Consider the following 21,306-nt stretch of genomic DNA (forward strand, 5'->3'; position numbering starts at 1 on the left):
AATTAGGGTATGAAAGGTAGTGAAGAAAATTAGGAAAGAGGAAAATACAAAACAAGTGATTAGAGTTTAGAATGTGATTGGGATGAATTTTCCCATATTATGGAAATGAATAGTAGATTAAAAATTTGCAATTAACAATATATTGCTTTTAGGAAATAATAAAAAATGAGAAACTTGCTCAAAGTAAAAATAAAAGGCAGGAGTAGAATTTGTTATGCAAAATATAGAGATAGAAATCTCCATCTCAGACAAAGTTCAATCTAAACAGATTTAGTCAAAAGAGAAAAATAAAAAAAAAACTATTTTTAAACCATTTAATGAAACAGTATAAAATATATAAGAATATGTCTGCCAAAACAGATACAGGTACCATATGACCATAAAGAAAAAGAAATACTTTTCTGACAAATAAAGTCACATCTGAATAATGAAATAATATTTATTATTTAAGAAGGTAAAGTAAATATAAAAAATAGGAAAATTTTACCTCTTTTTTATTTAATACATCCCATATTAATTGCTAAAAAATTATTGTAGAAAAAATAACAAAATTTAGAGGTATATCTTACCTTTCAAAAGTAGTACAGTAGTCAGTTGAAGTAATTTGGACACTTTAAGCAGGTTTCATAAAGGAAAGAGGTTGTCACTAAATGTGACAGCATATTATTCATACAGTACATTTAGGTGAGAGGTTTAATAAATAGCTCTCATAAGGAGCACAGAGAGAGAAACAATTTGGGAGGAATACAACTCAGGCAGAAATTGATCCCGCCACACAAAAGTCGAGAACATAACAGAACAGAACAGAACAGAACAGAACAGAACAGAACAGAACAGAACAGAACATAATGAGCTTAGTAGCATAAGAAAGGTTTATAATCTTTATTGGAAAATGTCTATTTCTTAGGCAAGTTTGATTTTTCAACCTTAATGTCATAATAGGGAAGTCAAAGATGAGTCAAAGGATGTAAAGTTAATCAAGTATGGAAGAAACATATCTAGAGAATAGACTTTCCGCTACATAACTCCCCACCCCACCCCAACTATGTACAACACCCCCATAAAAAAACCCCACTAACAAACAAAAATACTTGCACAGAGAGGTAGTACAAATGCCATCAACATTTTTAAAGATGAGCAAAGTGAGGTTTAGAGAGGTCTTCTAGGTTCACAAAATTGATGATTTTCAGAGCTATGACTCAGTCAGACCTTCAAAATCCAAGACCAGGGGTCTGGATACAAGAGCAAGTAATGAAGGCTGAAACATAATGAATACATAAAAATTTAAAGCTCAGCAACTTCTAAACTAGCAACTAAATTAGTTTGACCTTTCAACATTCTCTCTAATAAGGATCATGTCTAGAATTATGATCACTTTTCCTTATAATATTCCTCTCTAAGAATGTGAATTCTTCCAAGCATTTTCTATATAAGGTCAGTTTCATTCAACTTCTGAAAATAGGTCTTAAGTCAACAGTCTCAGTAAATAAGGAATGGCCATTAGGTGAGCATTAATTTATCCCAAAGATTACCATTTGATAAATTAATCAACAAGCATTTATCAAGCTCTTATCATATGGCAGGCAAAATTCCAAACTCTGAGGATATAAAAGAAAGACAAAAGACTGTTCCTTATAAAGTGGGAAGCAACGTGTAGAGAACTACATGAAAATAAGCCATTCCCAGAATATATTGAATATAAAGGGGAGGGAAAAGATTTATGGTGGATCAATGGTTCCCTCTTCCCCTGTATCACTGACCTCTTCCTTATTCAGTGGAATGCCAGTAAACACTCAGATATCAGATTAATTATATCCAACTTCTCACCATAAATTTCACCCCACAAATCTCAAGTAGATTCTTCCTTTACACATTAAAGAAAGATTGTTAGGAGGCAGCTAGGTGGTGCAATGTATAGAGCACCGATCCTGGAGTCAGGAGATCTAAGTTCAAATCTGACCTCAGACACTTGAAAATCGCCTAACCCCATTGCCTTAAGAAAGAAAGATTGTTAATTTTGTCTTGGAAGAACAAATTTTGTATGTCCAAAGTTATTCTATGATATTATTTTGCAGATGAGGAAAGTGAGGTTGTTAGGTAAAGATGCTCTACTTCATAGAGCATCAGTTCACAAGTGAAAGTAAAATATTTAGTCCTAAGTCTTCACCATTATGCCTTGTGCTCTTTGCATTAATCAGATTGGTTATCTTTAGAGCACATGTTCAATAAAATTTCATTCTCTTTATCTGGAATTATAGCCTCTTGACACTGGGAAGGGCTTAGCCTCCTAATGATGAATGAATATAACAGATTTGTGTAAAAAGTCTGACACAGAGAATCTATACTGGGTTTCACTGAATTATCATATGTCTCCTTTAAAAAGACTTTGGTGAAAAATGCCTAATACACGTACTCGTATCTCTTTGGTCTTCACCCCATAGACAACAGGGTTCATTGTGGGAGGCACTAGAAGATAAAGGTTGGCGAGGAGGATATGGACATGGTGGGGAACACGGGGACCAAAGCGGTGAGTGAAGAAAGAAAAGAAGGCCAATGTGTAGAAAACTAGGATAACACAAATATGTGTTCCACATGTTCCAAAGGCCTTTGCTCGGGCTTCACGTGAGGACAATCCCAACACTGCTCTGAGGATTAGCCCATAGGAGATAGCAATGAGGATGAAGTCAAGACCCGTGGTGAGGAAAGCTGCTGTTAGTCCATAGACACTGTTGAGTGTAATACTGGCACAAGCCAATTTGGCTATGCCCATGTTCTCACAGTAAGTGTGGGGGATGACATTGGTCCGGCAAAAGGGCAGACGAAGGATGAGTAGGACGCCAGGAATGACCACAACCACACTCCGGGCTACCAAGGCCAGCCCTAACTTTCCGATGATAGATGTAGTCAGTAGAGAAGTATAGTGAAGGGGTGTACAGATGGCAACATAGCGGTCATAGGCCATGGCCAGTAGTACAGCTGATTCTGAGAGGAACAAAGCATGAACGAAGAACATTTGAGTGAGGCAGCCTGCAAAACTGGAGATTGATGGACCATTCCAGAAGATCACAAGCATCTTGGGCACAGTGACTGTACAGAGGATGATATCATTGAGTGCCAACATAGCTAAGAATAAATACATGGGTTCATGGAGATTCCGGTCCCCAGCAACCACCAACATTACCATGGCATTGCCAACCACAGCTAGAAGATACATAAAGACAAAGGGGATGGAAATCCATACATGAACTGCCTCTAACCCTGGGATACCAGTCAGCAGGAATGTCATAGGGTGAGTGGAGGTGTAGTTGGGTGCCAGAAAAGCAAAATGACCAAATTCTGTGATATAGGACAGAGAAAGCACATAGAGATAAGTGAGGAGAGGAAAGATAACCATAGAATCTCAGAGTAGAAAAAAAGAACATATATTATCATCTAGATATTCTAACTTGAGTTGGGATTCCCTTCACTGAGCATCAAAAAAGTCATGATAAAGCTTCCACTTCCTGGAAGGCCTCCTGGGCTGCCACTATCTCCCTAGATGGACACATCTACTTTGAAGATATAATTAGTTTTAGGACTACCCCCACACACTTAACTTGAGCCTAAATCTAACTCTCTTAAAATCTCCCCCCCCCATGATTCATAGTTTTGTCTTCTGGGACCAAACAGGGTAAGTTTGTTAACGTTTCTAAATATCAACCTTTCCTATACTTGAATAGCAGATGACTGAGGTATGTTAGGAAATGGTAAGATGTCATAAGTAATTAAGAAGGTTGTAAGATAATCTAATGATAATGCTCATTGACCTAATTATCATGATGGAACTAAAGAAAGAACATTAGATCTGGAGTCAGAGGATTTAGATTCAAATTCTACCTTTTCAAACTTACACCTTGCATGATGTAAGCAAGTTACCTAACCTCCCTGGGCTTGAGTATTCTCATCTGCAAATTGCTAGGAGGGAGGAAGCTGGTGGGGATAGCAGGGAGACATTGGAATAGCAGATGGAAATGTTCTTAACTATTTTCATCCATGAATACCTTTGGAATTCTGGTGAAAACTCCTGACTTTTTAGAATAACATTTGTATATCACTTTAAAGTTTATAAAGAACTTCATAAAAAGTATCTTATCTTGTCTGTCTAACAGTCCTGAGTGAAATGTGCCATTATTATAATCCTCATTTTACAAATGAGGCAATTGAGGCAGACAGTGGTAAAGAAGAAATGAAAATAGTAAAATAGAAAACAGTTTTGGATGTGATAGATTTTAAATATTTGAAGGCTTATCATATGTGAAAGAAATTCAGTTTTCTCAGAGAGATGAATAAAAGTTACAAAGAGACAATTTGGGCTTGATGTTAGGACATACTTTATAAAAACTGAAGCAATTCAAAAGTTGAATGAGTTGCCTTAGAAGGTTGTAGTGTCTTCTTCTCATGAGGTCTTTGATTAATTGATTAATTTATAAAAAAATTATGAATCCAATACTATTGTATGTTTAATCTGTCAACCATTGATTATTGATAATAATTATTAGCTCAATGGAGAAACCAAAATTTTGTCTAAAGAGCTTTAAAGACAATTAATTAAAAGTTATTCTATACATCCTCATACATCTAATGAAAACTGTTCAACCATCAAAAGTAAGATTTGGATCTGTTTCATGGGTAAATCATAGTTTCATAGATAAACTCTAAGACAGGTCTGCACCTTCATTGCAACTTATGGTTTTGTAGGATTGGCTAGGGCAATGAAGTCAAACTCAAATAGAAATGGGACCACTAATCCATACAGAAAGATCCCAATGAGTCATAAAATAGCTTAGTTTTTAAATATGATATTATTTCTATTTCATTTCCAAACATAAATTTATCTGGTTGAAGTTAAACTCAGAAGGTGTGAGCAGAGTCTTTGACACCTGTAACTTGGAGCACTTAAGAATTGTAGTAATTTTCTATTGGTTCCATAATCTATGTGTCAGAGGTAAGCCTTCAAAACCCATGTGTTTCTGGCTTCTCAATCCACTGCAAGAAACTCCTGCTAATGAATGAAAACCTATATCCACACATGTTTCCATAGAAGAGGATTTCCCTAGTTTCTATTACATTAGTGTTCTAGCCTCACATGCCAGAAATATTATTGATACATTTGAAATATTTCAACAAAAATTATTAAGGAACTCATATTGTGTAATACATTATTCTTCTCTCCATCTAGGAATGAAAAAAATCAGAAAGGTAAAAAATGATTAGTCTAGTCAGGTGAAGGTAGCTAGCCTAGAATTTGGGGAATTGATAAGGGTAACCCCTATGTCTAGTTACTCTCCAAAGTGCAGTTAAAAGAAGAGAAAGTACCTTTTAATTGCATTGTTTTTCCCAGATACTTGCTAAAGGTGTTTGTAAGACACAAAATCTCTTCTTATTTTCAGGATCTGAGGTACTCCAAGTCCAACAGTATAAGAGTCATGCTTTTCCACTAAAATAATTAGGAAAAAGTAAGAGAGAATTCAAGTTTCATCTGTGTGTATATGTATTTAAATGTGTGTATGAATTGTTTTATGCACACAGTCAAGAAAATCACTTCTGTTATTTGAGCTTCACCTGGGGAACATAGCAGATAAGTCTCTGAGGTCATTGTTAAATAAAGCTTTGTATAAATTGGCAAGGGAGAAAAATAGATTAATCTATCTATGATGAACTACAACATACAAAAGGCACTAAACAGCTAAATCAATCTCCTTTTCTTTGTGGCCTGGGAGACTATATTTCCATATTAGCTTTCTTATGGAAGGAAACTTGAAGAAAATGAGGAAGGAAGAAGAAGAAGGAAGGAAGGAAGGAAGGAAGGAAGGAAGGAAGGAAGGAAGGAAGGAAGGAAGGAAGGAAGGAAGGAAGGAAGGAAGGAAGGAAGGAAGGAAAGGAGGAAGGGAGGGAGGGAGGAAGGAGCTGTGCTGCCCAACTGACCATGGAAAAGCTTCTATTACTCACATAGAATGTTGTTTGGGCTTATCTCTAACAGGACCTTGACATCAGGGATGTGATGCTATGATATACAAGTGGATTGAATTTAAGTGAGGGAGAGTTGTTCAAAGTCATCATCTCACTTTCTTCTGCTGCCAGCACAGCTAGAAAGTATATAAGGAGGAACACCTAAGAGACACAGTGCATAGAGAACCAGCCTTGGAGTCAGGAGGACCTGAGTTCAAATCTGATCTCGGACACTAAATAATTACTTAGCTGAATGACCTTGGACAAATCACAATCCCATTGCCTTGCAAAAAAATTTTAAAAATGAAAAAATAAAGTATATGAGACTGGATTTCATCTCAAAGCATGCCAGCTGTCAAAATAAACAATGCAGATCATGATATTGTGATAGGGAGTGACTAACTGAATTTCACAAGACCCTGTCATTCTTACCACTTTTATCAGGTGCTTTTGTTTATAAGTATTTTTACCAAAAGTATAACTATCATGTTTGAAACTGAGAAATAGATACAATGACAAAAAAGAATGACAGTTTTATGAAAGAATCAAGAAGCAAACAGATCTTGCTAGACTGCATTAATGAGTCTAGTTTTAAAGAGTGAAATTTGTTTTGACACTATAAAGTTTGTTAATTTATTGATTACAACAATACCATTCTGATGACTTTCAAAGATTCTGATTTTTGTGTTATTCTTGAATGGTTCTTTCTATATAACCCTTATAGAAGAGAGAATCTAAGATATCAAGAAATTAGTTTTAGTTTTTAATATCTTGGGGTTTATAATGTGTCCCTTGTAATTTTTAGTATTTATCAAGACCATTCCCTTTTAAGCTTATCTTATCTTTGAATGTGTATTTCATGGAACTATTAACATACATATGATCATTGATAACTAACAATAGTTGTTAAAATCTCATACTTGAATTTAGAAATGAGCTACACAAATAAAGAATAAGTGACATCTAACTAGAAATCATCCTGTGAGAAAGAATTGTAGATTTTTAGGAACTTAAAGTTCAATATGACTCTGTTCAGTCAAAACATCTAACATGACTTTATAATAAGCCAGTAGTTTTTAAAATAAAGGATGGCATAGTAAATAATGTACTTGAAATGGAGTAACCAATACCTGAATCTCCAAACTCCAGATACGCGACCATCCTTTTAACAACAGAAGTTTTCATGCTCTAACTTCTTGTTCATTACTGCTTGAGTTCATTTACACTTTCTGAATTCTATATCAAAAATATATACTCTCTTTTCTCTACTTCTATTTCCTTAGTCCGGTTAAATCTTTTTAGCAAACAAAATAAGACTATTTTCCTAAGCATGACTATAAGGTACTATAAACAGCAATATTGTTTTGTCTTCAGTTAAACCTAAAAAGACCACTAGGGGGTAATATTGATTTATAAAAGTCTGTTTATGTCTCTTTCTAGTGTTACATGGGCAACTAAGGTGGTACAATGTGTAGAGTATCAGGTCTGGAGTCAGAAAGACTCATCTTCATGAGTTGGACCAGATATCACTACCACTATTGACTCTGAATCTGAGAATTTGGAACTCAAAATTAAAACAAAACAAAAATGCATATTAATACTTGTTTTTATTTGTAATTCTTGCTTATAAAAGTGTAAAAAATGTGAGATTTAAGTTGAATCTTGACGAAAGTTTGAAAATCCAAGAGCTTTAAGTAAGTGGAAAGTCATTGAAGGCAAGGGAAAACACCAGTACAAATGTACAGAGTAGTATAATAAATTGTTCTTCCATTGAAAATGGATAACCCAACAATTATTTAAAATAAAACCTTGAATGTAGAGTACCCAGCTCTTGGTTGAAAATGTTTATAAACTTATAAGGCAGAATATTCATTTGTCAAAAGTGCTACTTATCTATCTACATGCTGTAAACCTCATTATAATAGGAGTGACTTAAGAGTCAGTTTATTTTGGTCTTGTCTTTGTTTCTGTTTCTGCCTTTTGGGTCAACAAGCGCAATGTGCATTGCACTTAGTATGTGCTTTATAAATATATGGTGAACTACCCTGCTTCTACAGCTTAAATGAAAACTTTTTTCTAGGTAACTTTCACTCTATTGTCCTAATTCTTCCATCTGGGGAAATATTATGGAGCCAGTTCATTGATCGGAAAGGAGAAAAAAGAGTTTTAGCCTAGAACCAAGTTTTCCTAAGATCTGCAAATGAAGCTTAAGGTTGAGTTAACCCTTTTGAGTTCCATTTGATAGTCCTTCTATAAACTTGTCTCAGTTCTATTTTTAATTTCTTTAATTAAATATTTTCTTTCCTCCCCAACAAAATTGAATAAAATAAACTCCCAAACACACACACACACACACACACACACACACACACACACACACACACACACACACAACACACACACACACAAGCAAAACAAGGTCACACATTGTCTATGGTCTGAAATTAGACATATCTTATCCTGGCATTTATCAAAATGTTGTCTTCCAAAAATTACCTTTATTTATGATGTAATCAGATAAATTGTTCTTCTGATTCTAACACCCCTCTTCATCGGTTCATTCACATCTTCAGATATTTCTCTGAAACTTCCATTTTGTCATTGATTACAATACAATAGATTTCTTTTATAAACATGTACCTTTTTTTAGTCATTCTCAAGTGCATGAGTATACATTTAATTTCCAACTCTTTACTACTACAAAAAATGAGCAGATAAAAATACTTTTTGTCCTTATGAGTCCTTTTTTCTCTTTTTTGAGTACATTGTGCATATAGTCTCAAATGTTGCATCTGACTCAAAGAGAATACATGTATTTCTTGTGGAATACAATTCTAAATTCTTTTCCAGACCATATGGATCAATTCATGCCTCTACCATAGTATCATTGTATACCTGTTTCTCCACAACCCTTCTAAGAATTATTTTCCTTTTTCTCATTATATCTAAAGTGGTATTTCAGAGTTTGGTTAATTTGTATTTCTCTTGATTTGGAGTACTTTTTTCAAATGGTTTTTGATAGCTTCTTTTGGTTCTGTATTAAAACTTTAAAAGCTTTCTGTTCATACTCTTTGACCATTAAATACTAAGAAATGACTCTAGTTTAATGTAAATATGAATTGATTCTTCATATTTAGAGAATAAGGTTAAACCTGATGCCATGAATTGATTTCATTTGTATAATTTTTAAAAATATATAATAAAATGTGTACATTTTTTTCCCTCTTTGATTCTCTCTACATTTCTTGTTTGTTCATAAATACTTCCCCTACCCATATACATATATAAATTATACACAAAAGGTATATTTTTTGTGTTGATATTTGTTTTTTGATATCACCTTTCATGTCTAAATCTTTTGTACATGTGGTACTAATTTTATTACATATTTGTGTGATCTATATTTATTTCCCCTAGATCTTTGTAATAATGAGATAATGAGTATTTATCGAACATAAGTATATTACCTTCTGTGTAAAGAGCTTCAGAGATTAATAGTTTAACTAATATCAAATTATCTTGAAAATGAGTCTTTTGAAGTAAAATTTAGAATTGGGTACTATTCACCCTTCCTCCCCTTCTACCTCTCTCCTTTATTTCATTATTTCCCCTTATAATTTTTTATCACTCCAGATAAATACTGATATTGTTTTACAGCTTTTAAAAATATTTGGTATTATGATTGGTAAGGCATTAAACAAGTACATTAAATAGGTAATAATGTGAGTTTTATTATATTGGTGCAAGCTTTACATCAGTAATTAATTTTTTCTAATAGTTCAGACTGACATTTTTCTTCATAGAGTTTTTTATAATTGTATTTATATAATTCAGAGTTGTATCTTTGTAGACAGAATTCCAAATTATTTATAAGTTCTGTGGGTAATTTGAATGAAATTTCATTTTCTATTTCTTCCTGAAGGACTTTGTTGGTTATATAAAAGAGCAATGATAATTTCTGCAGATTTATATTATTATTCTATCATTTTGTCAATTTTACATCCAGGTCCATCTCCTATTGTACCAATTTATATCTGGATAATGGACCCAGATGACTCTGGGAGAGAAAGTGTGACTGGTTACTTAGCACAGTATCCCTTCTCTCAAATCCAAATCAAGTGCTTGTCAAGGCATCACCTCCCTGATGTCATGGGTCATCATCAAAGAAGGGGCAACTATTCAATTAGCTAAAAATCCCTCCAATACCCATCAGGGCTTATTTTCATGTTAATTCATTGAAGCTCAACTCACAAACATAAATTAATTTTGTTGAGTGAAGGAATGGATTTTTAATTCATGTCATTAATACTATATTAATTTGTAATATGAAGATATATCTATGGTGAAGACAGAAAAGAATGCAAGAAATTTAGGATATTGTCCCTTACAAAGGAACATAACATGCTTGTGGGTCATATTAAAATATTTAAAGAAAAATACTACGTTCAAGAAATATTATAAAAATGAAATAGGCAAGACATATAAGAAATTGTGGTTTTATATACACATTGAAACTTTTGCATTTGGTGAAGATTTTTAAGTTAAGTTATACCAAAAATAAACACAATAAAATTCTTTTGAAATTTAGAGGAGGAAAATACTTTTCAGTATTTCATTAGGAATATTTCTAAGGTTTTGCCCCCTGGCCCTAGAATATATTACCCTAGCATAGCTTCATCCAGAATTGTTGGTTCGTGGTGTCAGGCCAAGACTCATTCCCTGATAATTATTCCCAAGTCACTTTATTGCTCCCCAAAGTAGTAAAGTCCCTACAGTTAATCTAAGACAGACTCTTATACCTCTAATGTTGTCTTTCAGAATAATTGATGCAAAGTGCCCTATTTCTGCCACAGGTGCCCATTTCTGGTTTCAAATCACATGTTCTTATGAAACACCTTCTGTATAATTCAGAGAGACGATAGAATGAGCATATATACAAATTTATGACAATGTGACCACAGTGAAACAGTAGGCTCTTTCTTTCAACCACTTCTGACTCTCCTCCAACCCTGGGCAAAAGTATCTCTGCATCACAACAAAAACTTCCCCTGATCCTGAAATGCTCCATTTCAGAAGTTGTGTGTTACCAAAGCTGGCACATTTCCTTGTCTATGTTGAACCTGATATTTTTCTGATGCTAATTGCTTGATCATGACAGAAATTTCACAGTTGTATGATCTTCTATTTCACTTCATTTTTAATTGGAGCATCAAGTATATGTTCATTTCCATATCACAATTTCATAACTCTTGAGATTTACCATTCCTTATCCTAGTCATTAGAAGCAGAGAGTTTTATGGTCTATAGTTATATGGGCTGATTTTTATCATCCACAAATTTTTTTCTATCCATCAACTGAATCAATTCTTTTCACAATGGATTTTCTGCTATCCAAAAATAAGTGCAATAAATTATAGCTAAATATTAAAAAACATTTGACAGCATAGAGGATTAGTCCCTTAAATCATAATCTTATGAAAGTAAGCATGTCACTTATTAAATTAGTAGACAAATAGAGAAGCCGGCACAAGGAGAGTAGATTGAAATTGCACATGCAATGTGTATGCCACATGATAATAGAGGGCTTTTAAGAAGAGTATTCTAAAAGTTTGAGTGTGTGAGCAATTCTAGGAAGATTCTTACCATCTGGACCCATAATGATGATGCTGAAGAGAAATGGGAAATGATCATAGCTAATTCATACTGAGTAAAAAGTGCTCTTGACACTGGCTTCTCTCTGACTTCTTACAGTTGGACCATTTCTAGTACGGATGCGAAATAATTATTGCATTTGTTTGGAAATTGACAAGCACTAGGGGGCAGCTAAATGACAGAGTGGATAGAGCACTGGCCCTGGAATCAGGAGGACCTGAGTTCAAATTTGACCTCAGACACTTACTAATTACCTAGTTGTGTGACCTTGGTCAAGTCACTTAAACCCATTGCCTTACAAAAAGAAAAAAAAAGAAATTGGCAAACACTGAGTATACAAATGCAAACAAGTAAGATAGTCTTATTTAACAGAGCATACATTCTAATGAAGAAAGATAACACATAGGAAAGTCATAGTCAAAGGGAAGGGTCAGATCAATAACACAACCTTTCTAGGAATAGTATTTCTATTTATAATTTTATTAATTCTATCTCAGTAATATTTAAAAAGTAAAGCTTGGCACTATGACATGGATTAACTGGGCATGTGAAATGGTTCAGTGTGCATCAGGGCAAGATAAGGTAAAAGATCACCAGAGACAAGGGAGAGGGAATCTCACTTTTCATGACATCATATTCACAACACCCCTTTATCTGAAATGACCTTTCATGTTCTGTTAATTCCCCTTAATCACAGTCTCAGACTAATCACACATCCACTAGATGAGTAGAATCAAGCATGCAGATTGAAGAATAGATCAGTAGGTTTCTCTCCTACCCCATGAACTACTGAAATATTGCCCATCTTGAAAAGTAGAAAATAGCAATTTACCTTTCTGGGTTAAACAACAGAGGAAATGGTACACCTCTGCTGTCTCCATCTCTTAAAATTGAGTTTATCATCAAAATTCCATTTGAGAAAGTACGATGTCACCTATACTAATAACCTTGGTTTAGATCATGACCTGGTTCAGATCTGTGCCTCTCTCTCAACACTAGTATCTCTCAATTTGATCTTGACTTGGTTTCTATTTTAACTTTACTTTTATGTTATCTTCCTTCCTTTTAATCTAAGCTACTTGAGGGCAAGGACTGTCCTGCATTTTCCTTGTATTTTTATTCCTAGTACATAAAACAGTATTTGGCACATAGTATTAGATAATATATGTTATCTTTCTGTTTCTGTCTCTTTCTTTCTGTCTGTCTGTCTCTGTCTTTCCCCCTCTCTGATCTATGTACCAACACTTCCTGGAAGAGTAGTCAAACAAAAAAAATATTTTGTGACATTTTTATCATTTTTAATATAAATTCTTCTGTTAGAATTCAAGGTGACAGCATGGAAAATTCTTTCACATACTACTGTTGATGTATGACATTTTTCTGATTGCAAAAAAAATAAAACAGAATAGTACAATTACAAATTTTGGCCTAATAATTAATACAGAAAAACAGGTAAATGAAGAAGGAATATTATTCAGACAATATTGTTGTTAGATGGACTAATTTTAGAGACTGTATAAACATCTAAGTATTTGTATATATGTGTGTATACACATACACATATATTTGCATACATGCTGTATATAGAGCATTGACCTTGCAGTCAGGAGTTTGGGAGTTCAATTCCAGGGTCAGAAATTTGCCATTTACTAGCTGTGTGAACTTGGGCAAGTCACTTAGCCCTGATTGCCTTGAATCTAGGGCCATCTCCAGTTGTCCTGATTCATATCTAGCCACTGGATCCAGATGGTTCTGGAGGAGGAAGTTAGTCTGGTGACTTAGCACAGAAATCCTTCCCTCAAATCCAATTCATGTGCTTGTCATGGCATCACTTCCCTGATGTTGTGAGCATCATCAAAAATGAAGGACAAGTATTATTATATTTATCTGTACAGATTTCTGTTTATGTGTGTATACTAAAAACCATACATACCAGGAAATAGTATCAGAATTAGCTAGGAAGGAATAAGTGGGATAGATTGACTTTAAGACATTGAAAAGATTTTTTTTAATTGAAAATAATCTAATGTTTTAAGCAAAAATTTCACTATTAAAAACCAATTTCCTTCCAGTGTTTTCATATGTCAATGAGTCAAGGAACATTTGAGTTCTGAAGAAATAAAATTACAGATCATCAAAAAAGACAATAGAGAATCATGTGGAAGCATTATAGGAATTAGCAGGCTACCAAACTTAACAAAAGCTGGAGTTTGCAGGGAACTAAAATGAAAAATATCAAAGAAATATATAAGGATAAAAAATAAAATAAGTTGTTCATGTGTCTAGAATGAGAAATAACAATGGATAGTCCATATGTTCAAATGGTATCTCCAAAACATCAACAGAACTCAAAGAAGACATCCTATCATTTTGAATTGAAATCTTTTACCAAAAATTATGGCATTTTATAAAAAGTCTGACAATATGGCCGTGAATGGTTGGGTCATCTAACAGTTATCCTATTGTAGAGAACATACTTATTAATGTGAACATAGTTCCATTGGAGCACAGCAATGCTTTGTTTTGTGTGTTTATCAATTGATTCATTGTTGCATCATAATTATTATGATTACCTTATGATAAATCACCAGCATCAATAGCATCTTTCTTTTAGGCATCATTAACATTATCATCAACATCCAACTTCTGACACACTTAATTAGAAGGCATATTGTATAGCCTATAATCTTGGAATCTGGAAGCCTTAAAATACAATCCTATATTATACACTAGATAAATGATTCTGCCTAAGTCTGGGCTTAAAAGCCTGTCAGCCCTATTCTATGACCCTAGATTATTTGACTTTATGCATATCAACAAAATCAACTCTTTTCTCATGGTCATAAAAATAATCATCATTATCATTTCTGCCATCATGACTAATTTTACCTCCTAATCATCATCAACAAATGGAGACAGACTTAGGGAGATGGTGTACAAGAGTTGATTCTTAGTCACAAAGATATCCCTGGAACTGATTAAAATCCTGTATTTGAATGATGGTACCTGTCACCCCCCCCCCAAATCTCTCCTTATTCACTTATACATGTAGAATCATGGTAAATAGACAATATGGTTTACTATTTGATTTTATAATATAATTAGGACTAGAAGGTTGTTGACAGGAACATAGTTCCTAGTACTATATATGCAAAAAGTATTTTAATTGAATAATTAACATTTCTAACAGTTTAATCCTGCTAGACTGTTGTGCTGTCTAAAAGTTATCTGTAAAATCATTATTCTGTCATAACAAAGAATGCTATTGACCTAAGGACCTAAGTTATCTGACATTAGAAACAAGGCACATAACTGGACTTTTCCATTCTTGGAGATAAGGAAGAGTTAAACTAAGTTTTCCTTAATAAGAGGAAAGGAGAGAGGTATCTCTTTTTTTGCCATCATTTTACTCCTCATACTTGATTAGGGACTTTTTTTCCTTGAGGATACCTATCTTATATTCTCACTTCCCTAATCTATATTTCCAAAATCTCTTTAATACATGTAATTAGGGTAATGATTGGGCACATTGCTGATGTCTTACTATATGAAATGGCTCTTCAGGCCTTTAGGGGATTAAAGATTTTGAGGATTCTCTCCCGAATTCTCTTTGTCCTTACTCCATAGATGATAGGATTTACCATAGGTGGGACCAGTAAGTAGATATTAGCCACAAAAATATGGACATGAGGAGCAATATGTTGTCCAAATCTATGTGTGAGAAATGAGAAGAAGGCTGGAGTGTAGGAGACTAATATAACACAGACATGTGATCCACAAGTTCCCAGCGTTTTGAGACGTGCATCCTTAGAAGGGAGTTGGAAGACCGTGTGGAGAATGAGAATGTAGGAACAGATGATTAATATAAAATCCATCCCTCCAGTAAGGAATGCAACGATTAGACTGTAAGCTCTACGTATTCTGGTCTCAGCACAGGCCAGTTTGATCAAGGCCATGAACTCACAGTAGGTATGAGAAATAATATTAGTCTTGCAGTATGGAAGCCATCTGAGTAGAAAGGGATGAGGACTGAGTAAGACAGTTCCACGGAAAACAATAGCTAACCCCAAGCTCCCAATGACTGTGTGAGTCAAGATTGCTGAGTGTCTAAGAGGTTTGCATATAGCCACATAGTGGTCAAAGGCCATTGCCAGAAAGAAACCAGATTCCATTGTGGAGCAGGAGTGAATCAAAAATACTTGTGTCAGGCAAGCTTCTAATCGAATTTCCCTATCTTTGAACCAGAAGAGGCTGAGAAGCTTTGGTATTGCAGTAGTGCACACAATCAAATCTGCCACAGCCAACATGCAAAGGAAGAGGTACATGGGCTCATGAAGGCTAGGATTGGTCTTAATGATGAACAGCAGGACAAAGTTTCCCAGCAGAGCCAATATGTACACCAGGAAGAAGGGGATGGAGATCCAAATGTGAGCATTCTCTAGCCCTGGAATTCCAATGAGAATGAAAGTGGAGGGATGAAGACTTGTCCTATTAGAGAATGACATGTTTTAGCAGCCAATGTGTAAAAGGATATTTGTGAACCTTTAAAAAAGATCAAGAAGATGCCAAGTTAACAAAAGTTGTAGTCTGAAATAATCAAATCCCAAAATAAAAAGCAGAACTAGAATACAAGACTAGTGAAATGATTTTTAATGTCTCACAAGTTCCAGAATATTTCTCTTGAATCCAAGCCTTCCCATTCATATTTTGCCTAATCCAAGTACTACTCCCAACTTTTCCATGACCATTTGCAAGATCATTCGGATTCAGCATAGCTAGAGTGTCTAGATCTTTGAAAACTTCTTCAGAAGGTACTATCTTGTGAATCTGACCCATAAACATGAGGATGATAAGACCAGGTGCTGGGAGATGCTCTCAAATAATTTGATATCTCTCTGACTTTACTTCAGAAAAAGCATTAATTCCTACCTATGAATAGTGCTAGATAATAATCATCAGTTTTCTTGGTTATGGTGGGTAGCACTACAGGATTCTGGTACAGTTCAAAAAAGAAAAGATGAATGCCAAGAATGATGAGATTTTTTGAAAGTCTGGTAACACTGCCCCAACTTTTCTTCAGCTCCAGGGTCAAAGGCAACCATATATTATATAGCAACCCCATCACTACAGAGATCTGAAAGGCAGCTATGCTCCAGCAAGAGTCTGAAAGATAGCATACCTAGGATTTATACTTTTGTAATGAGGAACTGAGGTCCCCTATCAAGCATAGAAAATGTGTTCTGGATGAAACTCAGAGCAATAATCTTCAGGTGAGTATAAAATATCATTAAGGTCATTATGAAAACATTATTTCACAACTGAATTTGCCCACTAGAATTTGAATTGCATGTGAGTAGTACAAGAATATAAAGGGCATCAAACCCTGCTTTGGAGACTGAAGTAATCAAGGCAAAGCCTAGTGGAAACAAACTCCTCACACAAGTGAACAGGTGTTGATTTCTTATCTCATATCTGCTCATTCTTGTCTCTTCCACATTTTCCTGTCTCTACTCAATCCCATCACTAAGGATCATAACCTTAGGGATCACAATATGGTAACTATGATTGAAGGAGCTCCTGGTTCCTATTCTCATTTCATTCCTGTTTTAGATCAATGGATTTCATTCCTGTGACTCCTTTCCCTGAAATGCATTATTCAAAATAAATGCTTTGTGGTTTGAACCAATCAAGGTTTAATTGGGGTTTGGAAGTGTGAACATGGTAATAATAATAACATCAAGTATCTATTTTAAAATGTGAAAAGTACTGGTAATAAATCACATGAACTAGGCATTAAAATACAAGGAGCCAAATTTAGCATAGATATGTTCATAATAAATATAATGGTGAAGATATACACTTTATTACAAGAAATGGATTGCTTAAAAGGTTGAAAAGTACAGATAAATGATCATCAGTTAATACTGCATATAAAAATATAAGGCTTCTATACTGAAAGCCTTGAATCACAGAGGGGAGATATTGGTATATGAGATTTAGGGGAGGATCAATGCAGGGAGAAATGGAAATGATACTGTGATAGAAGCATAGTTCTGTGACAACAGAAGGAGGAGTACAATAAATTGTAAAAGTATTTTACAAAGTTGACACAAGAAAGAGACTATATCATCAATAGGACTGAATTACAAGAACAATAGTTAGATTGTTCTTTCTCATTTCTAAAATTTCAAAATTTTACTTTATAATTTCTAAAATTAAGAAAACTGGAAAAGTCTCAATTTACTTTAATGATAATATCCTTCCTAAAAAATATAGAGTTCAAATGATAGAAATTAGATTTGTTCCTCATCAATAAGAATGAACTTATTGCTAAGTGGAAATGATAAGAACCTTGTGAGTGTGGGTGGGAGAGGAAAGTGCTCACCTTAAAGCTTTTGGGTTACTGGGGAAATCTAGTTTGAGAGTGGTGAAGATGGAAAGAAAAACTTTCAAAATTCTATAGAAAAACTATGTGGAACATGATAGTAAATGGTTTTTCAGGGAAAATCCTCACAAGGAATGAAATACTCCCAAGAATGAAGAAAGACATAAAGATTCCAATTTTGCAAACAGTATGCAGAAAAATAAGGAATACATGAACTATATCTATTTTAAATGTTGAGGGGATTAAAGGTAAATAAGAGGAGTACAAATAAGTGCTCCTATGACTAATATTAAGTACCAGATAATTTGAGTCTTTTAATGGATTATAAGGATCAGAACAAAGTGCTCTTAAATCTATTTTGTACACAAGTAAAAGAGCAATGAAGGGATTGAATTGCTGCCCTGGATAATTAAAATATTGATGAAGAGAAAAAAAAAACTATTCAATTATTTATATGCTTAGTTATTCCATAAATGACAATAATCTTCGTAAAAGAAGAGATAGAAGTAAGTCATGGCTATCAGGGAATTCTAACCAAAGGAAAGAAAAGACTTTAAAAAAACAGTTTCAGTTGATCTGAATTAATTTTTGGACCATGCCCTCAGATACCAGAATACTGAAACCAAATTGTGAATACAATTCCTTAGACTTTTTTTTAAAAAGTGACCCTCAAAAAATCAAGAGACATTGAGGTTGTGTTAAAGGTCTGTTGATGATTGATACTATATTCACCGAGGAAAATATGGGATTTTCATACTACATGTTGTTGAATTTAATTTTTATTCCTGTAAATATTCTAGAAGTCTTGAATGTGAAGAACTCTGGAAGATTAAAAGAATAGTTTGTAAAATTATTTTTATGAAGGATTATATTCTCTTAGGGGAAGAAGATTGGATACAGAGAAATTTTACTGATATTAAAACAAATTCATCAATAAAATCTGTTTTGAAAAAAATTTCTGAGGGAAAAATAATTTAATTTGAAATTAATTTTAGCTTCATCAAAAATAGGTCAAGCCAGACTAACCTAATTTCTAATTTCTTCCTTCCTTCCTTCCTTCCTTCCTTCCTTCCTTCCTTCCTTCCTTCTTCCTTTTTTCCTTTTTTCCCTATCTGTCATTCTTTAAACTGATGAATGAAGTCAATTCCATAGACATAATATAATTTTATTTTAGCAATATATTTGATAAATTATCCATAATATTCTGGTGGAGATAATTGAAAGATTCTGTCTGTTTAATTCATAGGTGATCAAATGGCATTACCCAAGAGTGACAACTATTATTATTATGGGAGGAGTTTCTCACTTAATACAATAAGACTCAACTCTGATGCTATTTGTTTTAATAGCTTTAGAAATGATGTTAGCGAAAGAGTAAATGCTCTTCTTACAATGTGAGTTGGTGGAGGGAGGGGAAATATTTGAGAACTGTTGTGGTTAGCATCAGAGGGAAGAACTAAGAGCACTAGGGAAAAGGAGCACAGAGGTATTTTTAGTTCAACACACATAAATATTTCCTAACAGATAGAATTCTCAAAATTTGGAATAGGATCACTCATGAGGGAGTGAGTAAGCTCATTCCTCAATATCTTCAATTTGATTGTTGATTTTTGCTTGTCAAGAATGTTGAAGCTAGTATTCCTAGTCACATAGAAATGAGACTCTGGACTTCCTTTTCACTCTGATATAATAGGATTCTATGATTCTTAAAAATGTAGACATTGATCTAGGAGAATAGAAGCATTGGGGCAAAGATAGCTACGTAGTTGTCTTTAATACTTGACTGCCTTATAAAAGAATAATTTAAATGTCTATTGCTTCAGTAGTCACATCTAAAGCCTATGGGTGAATGGTGCAGTGCAGCAGATTTCATCTAAATAAGTACATATGAGGAAGAACTTTTACAGCTGACCTTAAAGGTGAGAAGCTGTTTCATGAGGTAATGCACCATGTATCAATGGCAATGTTTAAGCTGGAGATTGTTACTTTTGCCAGAAAAACTGCATTGTTTGATAAGTGATCCTGCATTGGTTACAACATTAAATCAAGTCTAAAGGACCTTTCCATCTCTAAGAGTCTATGATTTTCAGAGTAGATTAATTAATACATTTTAAAAAATAACAGAAACATTTCTAGGTTGCAGGGGAGGGGAAACATTATGAGTTAATTAGCTGGACAGAGTGCTATGTAAAGAAAAATAGACAAAGCAAATTCTGTCATTAAAATTTAATGAAACTTAGAACAATTTTCCATCTCAGTTGACAAACAATGAATTTGTTGGCTGATGGCCACACTACCGAATACATCTGAACCACATTAAAAAAAATTGGGAAATGTTTAATGGAACAAATAAAAATATTGTAAGATATAGATCACATTACATTAGAAAATTAAGCCAATATGTTATGAGAAGAGCAAGGATCCTTATGTATGTATTAATGATCCTAATTCTATTTTAAGTCTTCCCATTTTACTGATGAGGAAACTCTGGCCCTGAGAGATCAAAAACTTTGCCCAGTACCATGCAAGTAGTTATCATTGGAGTGGAGATATGAACTTACTTATCTTTACTCCCCGCTCCAATACAATTCTCTCCCAGGAAGTGCTGTAAGGATAATTCAATTAGTCATTTCATCAATTCATATAAAATGTCTTCTTCCTTTATTCCTCTCCCTCTCTAATATCATTAGTAGCTAAGTATTATTAAGTGTTCTCTTTTTTTTCCTTTTATAAATGAGGAAATAGAGACTGTCAAATTTAATCAAACAATGACACAAAAGAAGTAACATAAGAAGACACTTCCTCCTCTTATTTTTCATTAAAGAGGGGAACTAAGGATGTAGAGCACTGGATATAATATCAATTTTTTTCTTCAATGTGCATTTTAGTTTTGCTGGGTTTTTTCTTTTTCTTTTATTAAAAGATGATTCTCTCAAATGAGGAGTTCATAGGAATTAGAAAATTAATGTGATGTAAAAACAAAAGGTATCAATAAAACATTTAAAAATATTTCTTTAGACAAAATAGGTCATTAAAAAATCAGACATCAAATCACTCAACTTTTGATTCCTTTACTAAACAGAATTGACTCACTCATTATCTGATACATGTAGACGTCTTGTTTCAAGTCCGTTGGAAAGTCCTAAAAGACTGAATAAAGGAAGAAGACATGTTATATGAATTGATGAAATGACTAATTGAATTATCCTTACAGCACTTCCTGGGAGAGAATTGTATTGGAGCGGGGAGTAAAGATAAGTAAGTTCATATCTCCACTCCAA

At 33.9% G+C, this 21,306-nt stretch overlaps 2 protein-coding genes across 2 annotated transcripts; both read right to left on the reverse strand.

Annotated features, from left to right (window-relative positions):
• Positions 1 to 707: 707 nt before the first annotated feature.
• On the reverse strand, positions 708 to 3,304 carry LOC141507751 (olfactory receptor 52D1-like). Its single transcript, XM_074215718.1, has 2 exons — positions 2,403 to 3,304; positions 708 to 786 (listed from the first exon to the last, which is right to left on the reverse strand). The coding sequence occupies exons 1-2, from the start codon at positions 3,284 to 3,286 to the stop codon at positions 708 to 710; spliced, it is 963 nt and encodes a 320-aa protein (XP_074071819.1). The 5' UTR covers positions 3,287 to 3,304.
• Positions 3,305 to 15,200: 11,896 nt separating this feature from the next.
• Positions 15,201 to 16,145, reverse strand: LOC141489836 (olfactory receptor 52K2-like). Its single transcript, XM_074190231.1, has one exon. The coding sequence runs from the start codon at positions 16,143 to 16,145 to the stop codon at positions 15,201 to 15,203; it is 945 nt and encodes a 314-aa protein (XP_074046332.1).
• Between the last annotated feature and the right edge of the window lie 5,161 nt (positions 16,146 to 21,306).

The sequence above is a fragment of the Macrotis lagotis genome, chromosome 1 (assembly GCF_037893015.1).
Source record: "Macrotis lagotis isolate mMagLag1 chromosome 1, bilby.v1.9.chrom.fasta, whole genome shotgun sequence".
NCBI lineage: Eukaryota > Metazoa > Chordata > Mammalia > Peramelemorphia > Peramelidae > Macrotis > Macrotis lagotis.